This window comes from Mesoplodon bidens (genome assembly GCF_964165515.1).
Source record: "Mesoplodon bidens genome assembly, chromosome: 8".
Classification (NCBI taxonomy): domain Eukaryota; kingdom Metazoa; phylum Chordata; class Mammalia; order Artiodactyla; family Ziphiidae; genus Mesoplodon; species Mesoplodon bidens.
This window is the reverse complement of record NC_138165.1, coordinates 75,599,410-75,619,235: the sequence shown is the minus strand read 5'-3', so window position 1 is coordinate 75,619,235 and position 19,826 is coordinate 75,599,410. Positions and strand designations below refer to the sequence as shown.

Sequence of the window (19,826 nt, the reverse complement as noted above, 5' to 3'; positions counted from 1 at the left end):
CCGGGAGGATCCCGCATGCCGCGGAGCGGCTGGGCCCGTGGGCCATGGCCACTGGGCCTGCGCGTCCGGAGCCTGTGCTCCGCAACGGGAGAGACCACAACAGTGAGAGGCCCGTGTACCGCAAAAAAAAAAAAAAGATAATAAAAATTAGAAAAAAAAGAAAGCAACTCCATCTACAACAGTATCTGAAAGAATAAAATACCTAGGAATAAGTTTAAATCAGGAGATTAAATACTTGCATACTGAAAACTTCAAAATTTGCATAACCTAAAGCAATCTACAGATTCTGTGCAATCTCTATCAAAATTTCAAGTCTTTTTTGTAGAAATGGAAAAGCTGATTCTCACATTTATATGTAATTGCAAGGGGCACCAAATAGCCAAAATAATCTTGAAAAGAAAACATAGTTGGGGGCTTCCCTGGTGGCGCAGTGGTTGAGAATTGGCCTGCCAATGCAGGGGACAAGGGTTCAATCCCTGGTCCGGGAAGATCCCAAATGTCATGGAGCAACTAAGTCCGTGCTCCACAACTACTGAGCCTGCACTCTAGAACCAGGGAGCCACAACTACCGAAGCCTGTGCACCTAGAGCCTGTGCTCTGCAAGAAGAGAAGCCACTGCAATGAGAAGCCTGTGCACTGCAAGGAAGAGTAGTCCCCACTCACCGCATCTAGAGAAAGCCCACGCGCAACAACAAAGACCCAACGCAGCCAAAAATAAATAAATTAAAAAAAAAAAAAAGAAGAAAACATAAGTTGGAGGATGCAGGCCTACCAATTTCAAGACTTACTACAAAGCTATAGAAGTCGATATAGTGTGGTACTGGGAATTCGCTGGTGGTCCAGTGGTTAGGACTCTGAGCTTCCACTGCAGGGGGCACGGTTTCAATTCCTGGTTTGGGGAACTAAGATTCCCCCACGCTGTGCGGCCAAAAAACAACAACAACAAAACAGTGTGGTATTGACATAAGGATACACATATAAACCAATGGAACTGAATAGAGGAACTAGAAATAAACCCTCACATATACAGTCCAATGATTTTTGACAAGGGTACCAAAACCATTCAATGTGGAAAGGTTAGTCATTTTAACCATTTTTAAGTGTATGGTTCTGTGGCTTACTTGCATTCACAATGTTGTGCAACCAAAGAAAAGCCCTGGACCTGACGGCTTCACTGGTGAATTTTACTAAATATTTAAAGAACTAACATCAATCCTTCTCAAACTCTTCCGAAAAGTTGAAGAGAAGGGCATACTTCCTAACTCCACTAGAGCAGCATTCTTAATACCAAAGCCAGGGCCTCCCTGGTGGCGCAGTGGTTGAGAGTCCGCCTGCCGATGCAGGGGATACGGGTTCGTGCCCCGGTCTGGGAGGATCCCATATGCCGCGGAGCGGCTGGGCCCGTGAGCCATGGCCGCTGGGCCTGCGCATCCGGAGCCTGTGCTCCGCAACGGGAGAGGCCACAACAGTGAGAGGCCCGCATACCGCAAAAAAAAAAAAAAAAAAAAAAAAAAAAAAAAATACCAAAGCCAGACAAAGATACTCTAATAAAACTAGAAACCAATATCCCTTATGATCACTGATGCAAAAATCCTAGCAAACCAAATTCAGCAGCAAATTAAAATTATACACCATGATCAAATGGGATTTATTCCTAGAATGCAAGGATGGTTCAACATACAAAAATTGATCAATATAATACACCATGTTAATAGAATGAAGGAAAAAAAATACACAATTATCTCAATTGGTGCAGAAAAAGCACTTGACAAAATTCAACACCTTTTTATGATAAAAACACTCGACAAACCAGAAATAAGAAGAAACTAACTCAACATAATAAAGGCCAAATATGAAAAACCTACAGCAAACATCATACTCAACGTGGAAGACCGAAAGCTTTCTGCTAAGATCAGGCACAAGATAAGGATGCCTGTTGTTGCCATGTCTATTCAAAATACTACTGCAAATTCCAGCCAGAGCAATTAGGCAAGAAAAAGAAATAAAAGGCATCCAGACTGGAAAAGAAGTAAATTTAGTTGTTTGCACATGAAATAATCCCATATGTAGAAAACCCAAGATTCCACAAAAAAATTGTTAGGACTAATAAACAAATTCAGCGAAGTATCAGGACAAAACTCTACTTTTAAAGGGGAAAATATGTGCACATTTTTCCTCTTAATTTTTGCCAATTTCCAGGCATAGAGCTCCAAGTTTATATTTCTGTATCCTCCACAAGGCCTATCTCTTTGCTAGCCCATTAAATATTTGCTGATCGAACAATACATTCTTCTTTTTTTTTAAAAATAAATTTATTTATTTATTTATGGCTGTGTTGGGTCTTCATTGCTGTGCACAGGCTTCCTCTGGTTGCAGTGAGCGGGGGTTACTCTTTGATGCAGTGCGTAGGCTTCTCATTGCAGTGGCTTCTCGTGTTGTGGGGCACTGGCTCTAGGCATGTGGGCTTCAGTAGTTGTGGCTCACGGGCTGTAGAGTGCAGGCTCAGTAGTTGTGGCGCAAGGGATTAGTTGCTCTGTGGCATGTGGGATCTTTCCGGACCAGGGCTTGAACCCGTGTCCCCTGCATTGGCAGGCAGATTCTTAACCCCTGTGCCACCAGGAAAGCCCTAATGTGCCATCTTAAAATGAGGTTTGATAAAAGTTTCAAACAGGTATCCCATTAATTCCATGGATTCTGGTTTGTGCTAAAAGTTACAGGAATATTTAACTATGCCAAAGGAAATAAAATGCTTAGGTTATTAGAGTTGCAAAAGTAACTATTGTTATTACCTGCTGAACAGCTAGTGTACTGTCCATTTCATCAAAGGATTCATCAGGCCAATTATAGAAATCCTATAAAAAAATTTCATGATTAAAGTACGTACAAAGTCACAAAGAAGATGCAATACTATTATGATTAACTTCAACTCTTAATAAAGATCCGAAGTTATACCAGAGAAGAAAAGCCCTCATACGGTAAACAATGTGATTATTAGTGAATAAGTTAAAGGAATTTTATTCAATGTTTTAAATGAACACCAAGATTTTATTTAATTGAACTATAAGCTATACTTTTTTCAGTCACAAATCCCTCAAATATGGCTCCCATAAACCTTTCATGTATTACTTAATTGATAAGCCTATCACTTTTTTGTTTATGATAAATATTTTTCTAAATGTTATACTGAAAAAAAAAAAATCTCCAGGCAGTAAAAAACTGAATCAGTTTTTACCCAAAGAGAATAGCTAGAGTTAGTAGTAGTTACTACTCCATAAATATTATTTAAGACAGACATTATAAATTATAATTCCAATTCCAAATGGTGTTTTAAATTTCTAAATCAAAATATGAGCTCCATCAAAAAGTAGTCATCTAAACAGAACAACCTTCTCTTAAAGGGAATATTTCTGCAGATCACTTTGTACTGGTTCTGAATTTTTCTATACGTAGTTCAGTTCATAGACGTTCCCCTAAGTGGTTAAGAACCTTTCCATTTGACTGCTGAAATATATCCCTTGTAGGTGCGCAATGTCCAACGCATTGTAGGTACTCAGTAAATGTCTGAGAAAAGGTAGTAGTAAACCAACAATCCATAACCCTGTATCGATCGACATGGATTAAGTCTCCAAAGGCCATGAGCAAAAATTGGAGCAAACTGCAGAATACAGTGCATGATACCACATGAATAAAAGTTTAAGAAAGTGCAAAACATACTTATGAATATAATGCATATATAATAAAAGTATAAAGGAAGAAAAAGGAATGATAATCACCATTACTGGCTGGGAGTGGGCAGAAGACAGAAGAATGTGATACAGAGGGATTTAACTATATTAGTAATGTCCTAGTTCTGAGAGTAAGTGATGGGTATGGTATACCTTTTTAAGTGTCTTAAGCATTTCATATCTTTTTTTAAATAGTTGCCTTATCTGAATGAAAATGAACTTTATTTTAAAATGTCAAGAAATAAAAACAACTTTCTGGAAATTGTTCTAGGATGTCTTTTCCTAGACATCATCTACATATCACCAGAGAGTAGTTTTTAAATTCTTCCTTTCTGATTTGTAGTGAAAAATGTTTCTATCAATACGCTTTGCTTATTTTTTCGTTTAAAAAAAAAAGAAAAGATAGTTTGTAGAATATTTTGTTTTTAAAATATTAGAAAACACATATAGTGGTACACAGAAAAGATGTAAAAAAGTTAATTGGAAATTAAATGCTTTGCCTCATCATAACTGTGATATACTTTAAACACTTAAAAGAGGAGCCAAGGGACTTCCCTGGTGGCACACTGGTTAAGACTCCGTGCTCCCAGTGCAGGGGGCCTGGGTTCAATCCCTGGTCAGGAAACTAGATCCCACATGCATGCTGTAATAAGAATTCACATGCCACAACTAAGGAGCCAGCGAGCCGCAACTAAGGAGCTTGCCTGCCACAACTAACACCTGGCACAACCAAATAAATAAACAAATAAATATTTTTTTTAAAAAAGGAGCCAAAAATCCAGCCTAATGAACATTCTCATCTAATTCAGTTAAACGTTTACTGAAAACCAACTTTGTGCTTATAACCCAATCTAACCAATTAAAAAAAAAAGAGGAGGAAGATACTCTACCTACTCTATTATAGTTCTAAATAAATCATTTTAGAATAGATCCCTTTCACTGAAGGAAATCAGTGTGGTAGACAAGGGATATGACAGAATGCTGCTTAAGTAGTCCTTTTTTTTTTTTAAATCTTAACCTTTTCTAATACATTTTATTTAACCTTGATCTATGACAATCTGGAAAAAAAGCAAAGGAGTTTTCTTATAGGTGACTTACTCATAACACAACAAACAGGTGTGTTACAATATTGAGTTAAAATCTATGATTCTCTAACCTTTCAAAATTAAGAACTTTTGAATAAGTAAAAATGGATGATTCTCAGAATGTGAGTACAAAAGTCCATTTCTGAATTTAAAAACATAAAAGTTGATCACTTAAAAGAATCAGAAATAGTGCTGCCACAGAAAAAGAATTAAAGGTATCTGAGAAAAGATCATTTATAAAGAAAGAAACTTTAGAAACAGTAAAAGCATAAATAATATATAAATTCCAAGTAGTATGACCACAAAATTGCCAGTAGAAATGACACATGTGACTCTATTAAAAAAGGTTTCCCAACTAAACTCTAAAATTCAGTACTAGAAGCAACTTGTTAAAAAGAAAAGGTCACTAATGAACTAAGAATCGAATCTGGAGACTGCAACCTTGAGCAAATGCAGTCTAATCTCTGGGCTTCAGTTTCCTTTTCTGTAACATGCATCTAGGAAGCTGTCTGGATCTAAAAGTTCCCTTTGAAAGAACTCCCTTTCCAAAATTCTGTGCAAGATATTAAAATGTATTCTCTGGCATACTGTCATAGCTCTATGGTTGTTTCTGGTTTCCTCCCCCTCCGTCTCTTATTCTTTAAAATTACATTTTTAACACATCTCTTCCGATTTTGGAGTCTGTACTCAATCGCAAGGCATTTTACCTGGCAGATTAATCAGATGAGGTCTATTTGATTTTTTTAAGAATGTGAAGCATCCCGTCTTTGGCAAATCCCAAGAATCAATACTGAAACAAGCACCAATTCACCCCAAGTACTGCCCTACTAAAAGGTGATAAAATTATAATAAGTTCATTCCCTATGCTTCACATATAGTAACAAGGAAATTCACAAGGAATGGCATCTAACAAGTCCCAGCCTGATGATGAAAACTTGCTGGACCAGAGAACAGCTACGGAGAGAAGTGGTCAAAGGCAAACAGCAGGAGGAGGAGGATAAAGTAAATTATCGACTCCCGGATCCGTCTAGACAAGCTGGATGGCAGAAGTCGGGCACGTCACAGGCCAGGTAGGACGAGGTAGGCTGTTGTTTACACCCCTCCCACCCTGGCAGCCCCGACCCTCACGGAACCCCGGGGGTCTCCACCCGGCCGGCCGCGCCCCTCCCCGAAGCTGGTCACTGGGGATCAGGGCAGAAGCGAGAACAAGCAGTCACTGCTGACAGGCTCCCAGCCCCGGGCCTCGGAGGCCCCCACGCGCCCCTCACGCCCACCGTCCAGTCGGAGCTCCGCAGGCCTCGCGGGCCGCCGCCGTCTCGGCCAAACCGAGGGGCTGAGGCTCCGGAAGAGCAGGCCGGGCACCAGTGCCCCTGCCCGCCCGCCTGTCGCCCCGGCCCAACCTCCTCGCAGAGGCATCCACCTTCCAGGTACGGCGCAGCTCGGCACCAAGAGTCCCCTCTCCCCTCCACCAGAGGTGCAGAGATAGTACCTGAGCCTTGGTGCCCGGCCTGTTCCGCCTCAGCACTGCCGTCCCCTCCGCCATGACCATAGTGCCAGAGTCTGGGCGGCTGAAGTCGGTACCCGGATGTAGGGGACGGCTGCCTGCGCGGGGGGCGGGGTGGAGCGGCGCTCTCGGTCCGGGAGAGGGGGAGGGGCGACGGCTGACGGCGCAGCCGCAGCCTGAGCGGGGAAGGTTGGGAGGAACCCGAGGAGGCTGGGAAAGGGCCGGCGGGCGGAGGGAGGGGGACTGGAGAAGGAACGCTCGAAGACTCACTGGCGGCAATGTGGCGGGAGGGAGAGACCCTGCCGCGGAGGCCGGGAGTGGATACGAGGGAGTTCGCAGGCCAGCGCAGAGAGCCTCTGCGGGAATGTGCAAGTTCGGCGTAACGCGTTGGTGCATCTCCTTGGGCTTAACTTTAACGTTGGTTAACGTTGGAAGGACAGAGCTTGCACAATGGCGACCGTTTCAGTAAACCCTTGTGCAAGCAAATACCTAGAAAAGCGTAATTCTGTCCCGAAATCTGCCTAGGCGTGCAAAGTGGGAAACAGGCCAGCAGTCTGGGAGAATTCCACAAACCCTGCATGAAATCGACCCAATTTCAAATCAGACTTGGGCTTAGAGTGTGAAATGATATTTCCGCTATCCACTAACTTCAAAACCAAGGGCTTTTCAGTAACAAGTTTGTGTAGATGAGAGACCCAGATGCCAATTATCTGAGGTAGAGTGGACATCTGGTATTGTGTGTCAAGCAAACAAAATTAGCTTGTAAATTTTGCAAGTCAGAAGCAGGAGGAGAAAATGAATGCCCCTCGATAGACAGTGGGAGTTGTGCATCTTACAGGATTTCAGATTTCCTTTGTTGCAAGTTTTAAGTGTTCTCTTAAGTCATGAAATCACAGTAGCATTGGCAAACTCTTTTTTTGTTCCTGCTTGGAAACCTTAAATCTTTGATCTGGGATGAGGGAGGCCATAGGTTACCAGATGCGAAGATAGTTAAAAGAGTAAACAGTGTATATACAGTAGGGTGATTTCCAAGAGGGGAAAACATCAGGTATCCCATCAAGTACACATAAAGGTGTATTGAGAATGCTGAGAGGTGTAGCAGAGGCTCCAAAGATGGAAGGGAGGAGTGGAGGAGAGGTTGGTTAAAATGAGTGAGTGCAAAGCTGAATAACTCATGACTTGGAATTTTGTTCAAAAGCATTTAACAACGGGAAGTTTGTTTGCCTTTGAGTAAGATTCTTTCTATCGGGAAGATGTAGAGACTGGTAACTTTTTTTGGGGGGGGGGTCTGCATTTGGTCTTCATTGCTGTGCGCGGTCTTTCTCTAGTTGCAGCGAGCAGAGGCTACTCTTTGTTGTGGTGCGCGGGCTTCTCATTGCGGTGGCTTCTCTTGTTGCGGAGCACGGGCTTTAGGCACTCGGGCTTCAGTAGGTGTGGCTCGCAGGCTCTAGAGCGCAGGCTCAGTAGTTGTGGCGCACGGGCTTAGTTGCTCTGCGGCATGTGGGATCTTCCCGGACCAGGGCTCAAACCTGTGTCCCCAGCATTGGCAGAAGGATTCTTAACCACTGCGCCACCAGGGAAGCCCCGAGACTGGTAACTTTTCAAGAGCAAGGACAATTCCATCACTATCTCATAGACAGCAAAAAATTTATTCATTCAACAAGTATTTATTAAGCCCCAGTACGTGTTTGGCACTGAGGTAAAAGTATGAAAAGGCGGCATCCTTAACCATAAGTTGCCTAGAGTCTAGCAATGGAGACAGCCGTGCAAATCACCAATTCTCTTACTAAATACAGTGAGAATCTAAGGCAAGCGGCACCTAAATATTGCCTCCCTAAGAGAGATAAGGGTGGGTCTGTAGAGAGCAGAGTCTTAGGTCTGTGGACAACCTCGCCTCATTTACTCCAAGGATTCAGTTAAAATTTCCTAGATTGTGTGGTAGTCCCCGAGCTGTAAATATCAGTTACCTATAGTTGAAGGGGCTCGTCTTAATGTTCTCTTAAGTCCAGATTTAGTAATACTTAAGGAATACTGTTTCAGCCCATCTGAAAAGAACAAAAAAAGTGAATAAGTAGGTGTTAAATTAAGGAACAAAATACGTATTCATCTCTTTGAAAAGTCTAATCAAGTTACATTGTGATGTCAATTCTGGCCTTGTTCACAGGAAGAACCTTTTTCTTTATGGTTGAAATGTTTCTAGCTCATAACCTTCACATTTTAGTTTCTCTATCAGTCTGCAGATTATGACCTCCAAGCAAAAACAGTTTTATAACCACAAGTAATTTAGGGGATGGGGGAAGAAGAAGAAGAAGAAAAAGCATGATCAGTACCGTAACAGTTACATGTAATAATGGGTTACTTGACTATTTTGGTTAAAGAAGAAGTAGTCTTTTTTTTTTTTTTTTTGGTACGGGGGCCTCTCACTGTTGTGGCCTCTCCCGTTGCGGAGCACAGGCTCCGGACACGCAGCCTCAGCGGCCGTAGCTCACGGGCCCAGCCGCTCCGCAGCATGTGGGATCTTCCTGGACCGGGGCCCGAACCTGTGTCCCCTGCATCGGCAGGCAGATTCTCAACCACTGCGCCACCAGGGAAGCCCAGAAATAGTCTTTTTAAAGGCAATATGGACAAATGAAAATAACTTTGGACTGAGATTCAAGAAATCTAAATTCTCTTGCTTGTTGACTGTAAGACTTTGAACAATATCAGATAAAAGGGTTGTGTTTTTTGGGGTTTTTTTTTTTTTTGGTAATGAAACTAGTGCACAGCTGTTCATTCCTTCTGCCTCATAGAGTATGAAAGTATAAAAGTAAAGACTCCTGGAAGTCTCTTAAAGTTTTAGAAGAAAATATTTTGTAAATCCAAAGAATCATAAGTAAGTTCAAAACCATCTCTTTGGGGAGTTTTAAAATCCAAGTAAAATAGTGAATGCCCATTGTGTGTAAGGCACTGAGCAAGTGCTGAGAAACATGAATAAGATGTATAATCTATCCTCAAAAAGCTTAAAAATGAATGGGAAAGGAGGATATGTAAATTACTATACTACAAAGCAACATGTCTTAAGTGTTAAGCAGCCCCTGATGGTTGCCTACTTGCTATCCATACCCGTTCACTCATGTTCTTTGCAAACAGACTTTGATCTTGCTCAGTATCCATCTCTCCGAATTTGAGCAGAGAAAGGTAAACCCATCTCTAGCTGCGGGATAAATCCTCATTGGCCTAAGCCAATGTTTAGTTAAAGGGTGAGCATGTGACTCCATTTTAGCCTGAAGAGATATGAAAAGATATCTGATGGAGCATTTTAGGGAAGGGTTTTCTTAATCTTGACGAGATACTAAAAGAGTTGGTCCCTTTTTTCTGCCACTGAACCTTGTTAAATCTGAGGCTGCACCAACCATCTTGGCTTGAAGGAAGCCAGCCTAAGAGCAAAGCTGATGCAGTGAATGATGCATGAAGTAGTTGAAATGTGCCATAAAGTAGCATTTATCTGTGGAGTTGCAGGAGATTTCATTGTGGACCAAGTAAAGGTGAAGCAGCAGTGAAGTATGGAGATGTATGTTCATAGCTGAACAAATTAGTTGTATATGTAGCTTTATACATTTTCAACGTATTATTTGAAAATTAATTTCTCTTTATAAAAATTGTTATAGACAAAATTTTTTTAATTTATAAAGTTCAAACTTAGACAACTTTGACTACAAATGAGTGAGAGACTGAACTCCCACTGCACTTCGTTTTTCTCTCTAGAATATTTGACCAATTAGTGATTGTGGTAGCCAGCTACCAAGATGGCCCCCAGTGATTATTATCTCTTGGTATTTACACCTTTGTGTGGTTCTCTCTCACGCTGAGTAGGGCTGACCTGTTTAACCAATAGATTCTGTGAAAATGATGTTGTGTGACTCCTGATGTTAGGTGATAAAAGACATTGTGGCTTCTGCCTTGCTCTCTTAGCTCACCTGCCCTGGGTGAGAAAGCTGTCATGTGTGAGGACCCTCAAGTAGCCTATGAGGGATCTGCATGGTGTGGAACTGAAGCTCCCACCAAAAGCAAGCATCGACTTGCCAGCATAAGTGACCATCTTGGAAGTGTAACTTCCAGCTCCAGTCAAGCCTTTGGATGATGGCAGCCTCATGAAAGACCCCAAACTAGGACCACCCAAATAAGCTGCTCCCAAATTTCCGACGTACAGATACTGTGTGAGATGTTCATTGTTGTTTTAAGCCACTAAGTTTGGGGTGATTTGTTATGCAGCAATAGATAACTAATACAGTAGTTCCTGAATTTTCAGGAAGATGTGAGGAGAAGAGACAAGCCACAACAGACTATTATCATTTCCTCTTTTTAACAGGGGACCTCATGTCATTCATGAAGTTAACGGCATTTTCTACCTTTATTTTCTCTTTTTTTTTCTTAATACTTATGCATTTATTTGGCTGCGCTGGGTCTTAGTTGCCGTGTGCAGGATCTTTAGTTGCAGCATGCGAACTCTTAGTTGTGGCATGTGGGATCTAGTTCCCTGCCCAGGGATTGAACCTGGACCCCTGCATTGGTAGCTCAGAGTCTTAGCCACTGGACCACCAGGGAAGTCCCTACCTTTATTTTCTAGATGACAGCAATCACTATCTAAAATTATGCTATTACTTTAGTTGTTTACTTTTGCCTCCCCCATTTTATTCATCCCTGTATCTCCAGTGCCTAAGACAGTGCCTGACACATGTTCCAAAAACAATGAATTACTTAAAAATACTATAATAAACCGACCTTTTGAAATGACAAGCCAGATAAGTAAGTACCCATTGATGTTTTTTCCAAGTCAAGTCTGCAGGCTAAATGAGACTGAAAGAGCATTTTGTAAGAGTTTGGCTAAATTTTAACATGTCTTAAAGAACTAGGCTTAATCTGTAAGAAGAAAGAGGTGTTGGATCTATTCCTTATCTCTTATAACAGGAAAATCTCCATATAAGCCAAGATTGAAAAAAAAAACCCATAAACTATAAAACCAAAAACTATAAAAATACCTAAAGAAACCAATGGAAGAAACTTATATCGGAGAAGACTTTTCAGAGTTTGAAATAATAACCAGAAGCTATAGTGGAAAACAATTATTTATTCAACTATACCAAAATGACTTCCTGCAAATTCACAGCATAAACAAAATCAAAGCCAAATTGATAAACTGGAGGAAAAAATTTTGTCAAAAAGAAACAATTCCCCTGACAGATAAAGATATCAAATCATAAAAGGCCAGTCACCCAGTAGAAAAATGAGCAGAAGATATTAACAGTCAATAGGGACTGTCAGTTAACAGTAAAGGAAATAGGGATGGCTCTTAAACACATGAGATCCTCACCATCATCCATCATGATAAATTAAAATGATCAGTTTGACAAAACATAAACTTTATAACATCCTGTATTATTGAGAGTGGGGAGAAATCAGCAGTCTCATACATTGCTGGTAGGACTATTAATTGATAAAACTTCTGTGAAGGGCAACTTGAAGGGGTTGTGTGTGTGTGTGTGTGTGTGTGTGTGTGTGTATACACATATATGATTCGAGTCCACATACCCTTTGACATAGCAATTATGTGCCTAGCAATTTATCTTACAGATATGAAATTTATGCAGAAATTTTATTTATTGCAGAAGTGTTTCTAATAGCATAAGTTTAGAATTTAAATGTCCATCAGTAGGAAATGCTTAAATAAATTTTGGTTCATCCAAATAATGAAACATCATACAGCTATAAAGAGAATGAAACTTTTATGTACTTTATAGATTAATTCCAAAGACAAATTGTTAATACAAAAAAACCCAAGGTGCCAAATGGTGTGTATGGAATATTTTATTTTTTAAAAGGAAAATGAATATATATATATATACTTCATATGCACAAGATACATATGTTTATACACACACATATACATATGTATACATAAAACACCCCTGACAGGAAGAATATAAACTGTAGCACTAGTGCTTCCAGGAATGGAACTTAGTGGCTAGGGCACAGAGATGGGAAGGAGTCTTACATACATATTATCTAGTTTAAAAAAAATTAAAGTTTAAGGAAAAAAAATAACAGGCTTGACTCAAAATGTTAAGGGACATCTTGTACCCTCCTTTTACAGTTAATTCTTTTTTTTTTAAATTTATTTATTTATTTTTGGCTGTGTTGAGTCTTCGTTTCTGTGCGAGGGCTTTCTCCAGTTGCGGCGAGCGGGGGCCACTCTTCATCGCGGTGTGCGGGCCTCTCACTGTCACGGCCTCTCCTGTTGCGGAGCACAGGCTCCAGACGCACAGGCTCAGTAGTTGTGGCACACGGGCTTAGTTGCTCCGCGGCATGTGGGATCTTCCCAGACCAGGGCTCGAACCCGTGTCCCCTGCATTGGCAGGCAGACTCCGAACCACTGCGCCACCAGGGAAGCCCTACAGTTAATTCTTAAACTAAGAGGGGTTAGATGATTTGTCAAATGTCACTTAACTAGTATGTAAGCAACACGGGATCCAGAGCCTAGGTTTTAATGAGCTCTCCCATACAGATTGCTTAAGGGTAAAGAAAACATTTAAATAGTCTTCACATAAATAAATAAAAAGCTCAAAGCTCCATTTTTGTGTGGGTGCAGAGAAAATAGCAATTAGCTTTCTAGATGAGGCATGTCTTAGTATCATGCTAGAGAACAATCTGGCAGTCCTTGCTGAGAAGCTTAAAAATACTCACAGCTAGGTAAGTATTGTTGAGAGTAAATTGCTGTATCAGATATCAAACTTAAATATAATAGTTTATATTGAAAACACTGTGATGGAAAAGAGAGATCAATGAAACAGACTCTAAAATCCAGGAATATGTTTATTTAAAACTTTAATGTATGATAAAGGTGACATTTCAAATTTGGGGGCAGGGCAGTGGTGGTGGGGAAGAATGGATAATCCAATAAAGTTGAGACAAGATAATCATTGGTTAAAAAAAAAGTCAGACACATATACTATATATTAAAATTATGGATCAATTAATTACTTATATTTCCAAAAGAAAAAATGTACTAGAAGAATGAGATTTGACTAGCTAGAAACAAAACTGCACATCAAATTAGGAAACAAATGTGACAAGTTCACACCTCTATTATATAAAACCTTATGATCCATGTTGGTGGGAAAGCGGAATGGTGTGGCCACTACGGGAAACAGTGTAGAGGATCCTCAAAAAGTTAAAAATAGAACTACCCGACTTCTATTCAGGAATCCCACTTCTGAGTATTTATCTAAAAGAATTGAAATCAGAATCTCAAAGAGATATTAGCACTTCCATGTTAACTGTAGCACTATTTACAACAGCCAAGATGTGGAAGCCTAAATGTCCATCTGCTGGATGAATGAATAGAGAAAATGTAGTATATACATACATTGGAATATTATTCAGCCTTAAAGAAGAAGGCAGTTCTGCAACATTTGACAACATGGAATGAACCTTGAGGACATTAAGTCAAATATGCCAATCATAGAAGGACAAAATACTGCATTCCACTTTTATGAAGTATCTAAAATAGTCAAACTCATATAAGCAGAGAGTAGAATGGTGGTTGCCAGGGACTAGGGGGAGGGGGAAATGGGGAGTTGCTAATCAACAGGCATAAAGTTTCAGTTAAGTAAGATGCAAAAGTTCTAGAGATCTACTGTACAACATTGTGCAGTACACTTAAAAATCTGTTAAGGTATATCTCATGCTAAGTGTTCTTACCACAATAAAAATGAAAAAAAAATTTGTAATCCCAATTTTTAAAAATAAGAAATTTTGTAAACCATACAGTTTCTGGAGCAATAGAGGGGAAAAATCATTATCTTGATAATGGTAATACTTTCACAACAGAATAGCTCCCTGGTAACTTTAATTTTATTCTCAATTTTTCATTTGTTTTTGTATAGAATTGTGGAAGGCAGACTTTGAAGTCAGACAAACCTGAGTTCAATTCCAGCCTATGACTTAATATATATGTCACCTTGAGCAAGTTACTCTACCTCTCTCTGCATCCTTCACCTATGAGGCAAAGAACATCTGCCTCACAGAGTTGCTATGATTACACAGGTAAGCAATATTATATGTTAAGTGCCTAGAACAGTGCCTAGCAAGAGGTCAAAAATGGTAATGTTATGAAAACTCCAGTCAGAATTTTACCTGTTTTACCGTTCTCCTTACAATTGATATTTTCCTGTTGAACAAAAGGTAAATGACAACATGCTTTTTTTTTTTAATTTATTTTTGGCTGCATTGGGTCTTCATTGCTGCGCCCAGGCTTTCTCTGGTTGTGGCGAGGGGGGGCTGCTCTTCGTTGCAGTGTGTGGGATTCTCATTGCGGTGGCTTCTCTTGTTGCAGAGCATGGGCTCTAGTCATGTGGGCTTTGGTAGTTGTGGCACATGGACTCAGTAGTTGTGGCACGCAGCCTCTAGAGCGCAGGCTCAGTAGTTGTGGCTCACGGGCTTAGTTGCTCCACGGCATGTGAGATCTTCCCGGACCAGGGATCGAACCCGTGTTCCCTGCATTGGCAGGTGGATTCTTAACCACTGAGCCACCAGGGAAGTCCCAACATGCTTTTCTAAAACACATGGGTCCACACCCCCAATACCCATATTTTTGGCCCAAATTTCTCATGCCAAAATTCTTTTCCCTATTAATTCCCAATATAATCTCACAATCTAAAGTTATTTCTTTAGCAGTTCTGCTAGACGAGGACAATTTCCGTGGTACAAAAAGAATTCTCCCATCCTTCTGGTTTAGTAGGTTATGGAAGGAGCCCTGAAATTTTAAGTATAGCAGGTAATTCGAAGGATGAACCAAGGTTTGGAAACTCGTCTTAGATCTCAAAACTTATTAGCTTGGGTCTTGGGAAAAAAAAAATCAGTAATAATGGGGAAGCCGTAGACTTTGACTGGATTTCTAATTGCAATTTACGAGCTACATGGCCTTGAACAAGTTTCCTCTTCCCCTCCGTCAGTTTTGTCATTGGTAAATCAGAGGGAAATCTGTGCTTACAAGGTTATGACCTTCAAAGCACATTAGCTGTGCCTGGGGCACAGCAGGAAATTGATGAGCCACTTGGGTTCTGTAAAAAGAGATTCTTTTTATTTATTTATTTATTTATGGCTGCGTTGGGTCTTCATTGCTTCACATGGGCTCTTCTCTGGTTGTGGTGGGCGGGGGCTACTCTTCGTTGTGGTGCGCGGGCTTCTCATTGCAGTGGCTTCTCATTGTGGAGCACGGACTCTAGGCGTGCGGGCTTCGGTAATTATGGCACGCAGGCTCAGTAGTTGTGGCGCACAGGCTTAGTTGCTCTGTGGCATGTGGGATCTTCCTGGACCAGGGCTTGAACCTGTGTCCCCTACACTGGCAGGTTGATTATTATTTTTTTCTAACTTAAAAAAATTTTTTATACAGGTTCTTATTATTTATCTATTTTATACATATTAGTGTACATATGTCAATCCCAATCTCCCAATTCATCCCATCCCCCACCCCCACTTTCCCCCCTTGGTGTCCATACGTTTGTTCTGTACATCTGTGTCTCTATTTCTGCCTTGCAGACCAGTTGATCTGTACCATTTTTCTAGATTCCACATATATGCGTTAATACACGATATTTGTTTTTGAGTTATTTCACTCTGTATGACAGTCTCTAGGTCCATCCACATCTCTACAAATGACCCAATTTTGTTCCTTTTTATGACTAATATTCTGTTGTATATACATACATCTTCTTTATCCATTCATCTGTCGATGGGCATTTAAGTTGCTTCCATGACCTGGCTATTGTAACTATTGTAAATAGTGCTGCAATGAATATTGGGGTGCATGTCTCTTTTTTGAATTATGGTTTTCTCTGGGTATATGCCCGGTAGTGGGATTGCTGGGTCATATGGTAATTGTATTTTTAGTTTTTAAGGAAGGCAGGCAGATTCTTAACCACTGTGCCACCAGGGAAGACCAAGAATTTCTAATCTTTTTACCCAAATATGACGAAAGCCTTATATACCAAATGGCACTAACACATACATTAATGTAAATACACATACGTAATACTTTACTGATGGGGACGTGACCAAAAGTTGAGATTATTCCATGTCACTTAAAATTTCATCTAGACTTTGATTCCACAAGAAAAATATGGAACACAACTTTTAAAAGACATGATCATAGACTAGCTTATAAGCAACCAAAACTAGGCAACAAATTTGACTGCAAGGCAGAAAGAGCTGGTAGCTGAAAGGCAGTCATGTTTAGGGGTTGGTAATCAACTTTGTTGTAGGATTGTTTGGGTTCAAATCTTAATTCTCCATGGCTGCTATAGCTAAATCAAGCTATTTATCCAGTTCTGTCAGTTTCCTATTCGTTAAACTCAATAATAAATTGTATACTAGATACCTACCAATTGCCAATTTTAGATAACCCCTCCCCTTTTCCCTAGTCATTATCACCAGGACTAAAATGTGTATTAAGTACTTAGAATTGGCTGACAAAGTAGCAGAGGCCATAAAGGATGAAGTTTTAGACAGCATCTGAATGTGGACTACTTATATCCAAATACTGGCTTTGCCACTTCCTACAGTGTCCCTGGTTATTACTTAACCCCTTGTGCCCCACCTTACTTATCTGCAAGACATGAATAGTACCTGGCTCATATGCTGTTAAAAGATTAAACCATCCACTATATGAAAAGTACCTACAGTGGAGGCCAGTACCTGGAAAATGCTTAAGAGTTAGCTATGGGGACTTCCCTGGTAGTGCAGTGGCTAAGAATCCACCTGCCGGTGCAGGGGACATGGGTTTGAGCCCTGGTCCGGGAAGATCCCACATGCAGCGGAGCAAGTAAGCCCGTGTGCCTAGAGCCTGTGCTCCACAACAAGAGAAGCCACCATAAGGAGTAGCCCGCTCACCTCAACTAGAGAAAAGCCCACACGCAATGAAGAACCAATGCAGCCAAAAATAAAATAATTTTAAAAAGTTAGCTATGCCTGGCATATAGAAGGCACCAGCCAGTGTGAGCTATTATACCCCGCCTTCGATTTTTTGCTAAGTAAATTATGTAGTAGTGTTGTTTTAAAAACTGGAAGTGTTAAGTTTTTCAAAATATAACTTAAGAAATAAGACATATGAGACTAGATTTCATAAACAAACTACACTGAAATGTTTGATATATATGAGGTCAGAATGTTGCTACCTTTACCTTCTTAAAATGTTAAGTAAGTGTAAATCTATGGCTTTGTATCAGCATCAACTATATATGTAAAAAGCCAACTTGAAAACTGAAAACCTGTTTCCCCTGAATTCTCTGCAGGTTATTTCTAAAAAAAAGCCCCATAAACTAAGAACCCTAAAAACCATCTTTAATCACTAAATAAAGATAAAGCATTCATTTATATACTTTTATTTGGGAATGTTTAAATCAATACAGAGAAACTAAATTTCAGAGACACTGAATATCATTACTTTATTATAAAAGAAACACGGAAATTATTTACATGATGAAAGATTTCAGAACTTCAGTGGCAGCTTCACGTGATGCCATTTCAATAGTGACTTATTTTAGTCCACGTATTTTCCAAGAATGTCACCATCTCTAAATAAGAAATAATCCTGCAAACAGAGAAATGGTTAGTTAAGAAAACTAATAGCAAATACTTAGCCTCTCCTTAATATTATGAAGTTTACACACCTTGTCATCTAGAACTACTTTGGTGCCTCCATATTCTGGGAGAAGAACTTTATCTCCAACTTTCACACTAACTGGTTGAATCTCTCCACCCTTAAGAAAATAAAGATGTTTATTAGTAAAGACATCTAGTTGACCAAATATTTACACTTTTATTAATCAACTGTGCTCATTCAAATCAAATGTTAGAAAAGGACTTTGGCCAAATGATATAATTTATACAACCATAGTTCTTCACTCAAACATATCACTGTAGAGTTACACTTTGAAATAATGTACATGCAGTAGCTTAAACTAAAACCTGATTTCAGTGTAAAGGTTCAAAGAGTTATACTGGGAAAACTAACTGTAAGCTTTTTGATCATTAAATATTAACATAACCTCTCAAGTATGTGAAATAAACCAGTTTTTAAAACTACATGTACAATCGTCATGTTTAACTTTTTTCAACACACAAAAACTTGAGTCTTCTTTCTGACTTTGGAACATACACTTCTTTTGAGATTCAACTTCTGTTCCTCCAAAGCAGATTTGGGGAGAGGGATTGAGGCAGAGTGCCCAAAGCCTTCCTATTCCTAACTCCAGGATAGCTCCTTGCTAGAACTTTCTTAGAGGCAACTGGAACAATGCAATTAACATATTTAACCCCCAAGGGCATTTATTGCGTATTCTAGTTGACACTTCAGAGGTCTGAGGTCTAACCCTTAATTGGAGAATGACTACAATAGCCCAACAAGCTCCTTTTATATGCTAACCAAGGCCGAAAGTGATTAAAAGGATTATAGCAATTTCACTGTGTTAGAGGTTAGACCAAGAGTTCAAATTTATGCCGTCTGATTTTAATACTGTGGAACTCTCCCTCCATCATATAAAATAAGCGATTTTTTTTTCACAATCATTTTTTTTTTTTTTTTTGCTGTACGCGGGCCTCTCACTGCTGTGGCCTCTCCCGTTGCGGAGCACAGGCTCCGGACACACAGGTTCCGCGGCCATGGCTCGCGGGCCCAGCCGCTCCGCGGCATGTGGGATCTTCCGGGATAGGGGCACGAACCCGTGTCCCCTGCATCGGCGGGCGGACTCTCAACCACTGCGCCACCAGGGAAGCCCTCACAATCATTTTTGCTTAAAGATTAGGTGCGAACCCACTAGGGACTGATCTTTAAAATAACAAGCTACCTAAAAGGCTACTTTTAATAATAACCAGCGGTTTTTCCCCCCTCTCCTTCACATAAAAAATTAGTTCCATTTCAGTCTCCATTTACCTTTCCTTTAGAGCCTGATCCAACAGCTACTACCGTCGCTTGCAATACTTTTCCTTGTGATTTTTCCGGAATCATAATGCCTCCTTTGGTTACAACTTCGGCTGCACTTCTTTCAACTAATACTCGGTCAAAGAGGGGAAGAAACTTTCTAAATGCCTGTCCTGCCTGTAGAGAGAAAAATGTTAGATTTGAAACACAATGTATTCTGAACAGGCCACAAATGGCTTTCAAAGATAACGACAAAACTCAGATTTTTCATTCAAAGGAAACACCTCTGAACGTTCAGCTCTAAATTCCGAGTTTAATTTCCCATTCCCTATGTGTGTTAGGGATCACTGTTGCTCCTTTGGTCAGCAGCCAGATGAGCTTCAAGGACAACCTTAGTATCTCCCAAGGTCAAGTATTCTCCTTCGTCGGATTTTTCTGTAAACTGTCAGCCAACACTGAAGTCCCTCTGCCTGGAGCCGTGCTTTTTTCAAGATGATTACACACCCACTAATGTCCCGCAAGAGACGTGGGTCGGCCACCGCGCGTGCGTCCGGATTCCC

At 40.3% G+C, this 19,826-nt stretch overlaps 1 protein-coding gene across 2 annotated transcripts in view; it reads right to left on the bottom strand.

The window, feature by feature from the left end:
* The window catches only part of LOC308621650 (MOB-like protein phocein), a 40,957-nt gene that overhangs the window by 20,477 nt on the left and 654 nt on the right, over positions 1 to 19,826 (bottom strand). Inside the window, exons 2-4 of one of the 2 annotated variants that reach the window (XM_081242326.1) lie at positions 19,279 to 19,443; positions 18,020 to 18,109; positions 17,708 to 17,940 (exon numbers count right to left, since the gene is read on the bottom strand). In XM_081242326.1, the coding sequence (XP_081098452.1) occupies positions 17,890 to 17,940; positions 18,020 to 18,109; positions 19,279 to 19,443 (306 nt within the window). In that variant the 3' untranslated portion in view covers positions 17,708 to 17,889. Of the gene's footprint in view, positions 1 to 2,789; positions 2,853 to 6,299; positions 17,941 to 18,019; positions 18,110 to 19,278; positions 19,444 to 19,826 lie in introns of those variants that run through there. The other variant, XM_081242325.1, reaches the window with a different exon arrangement.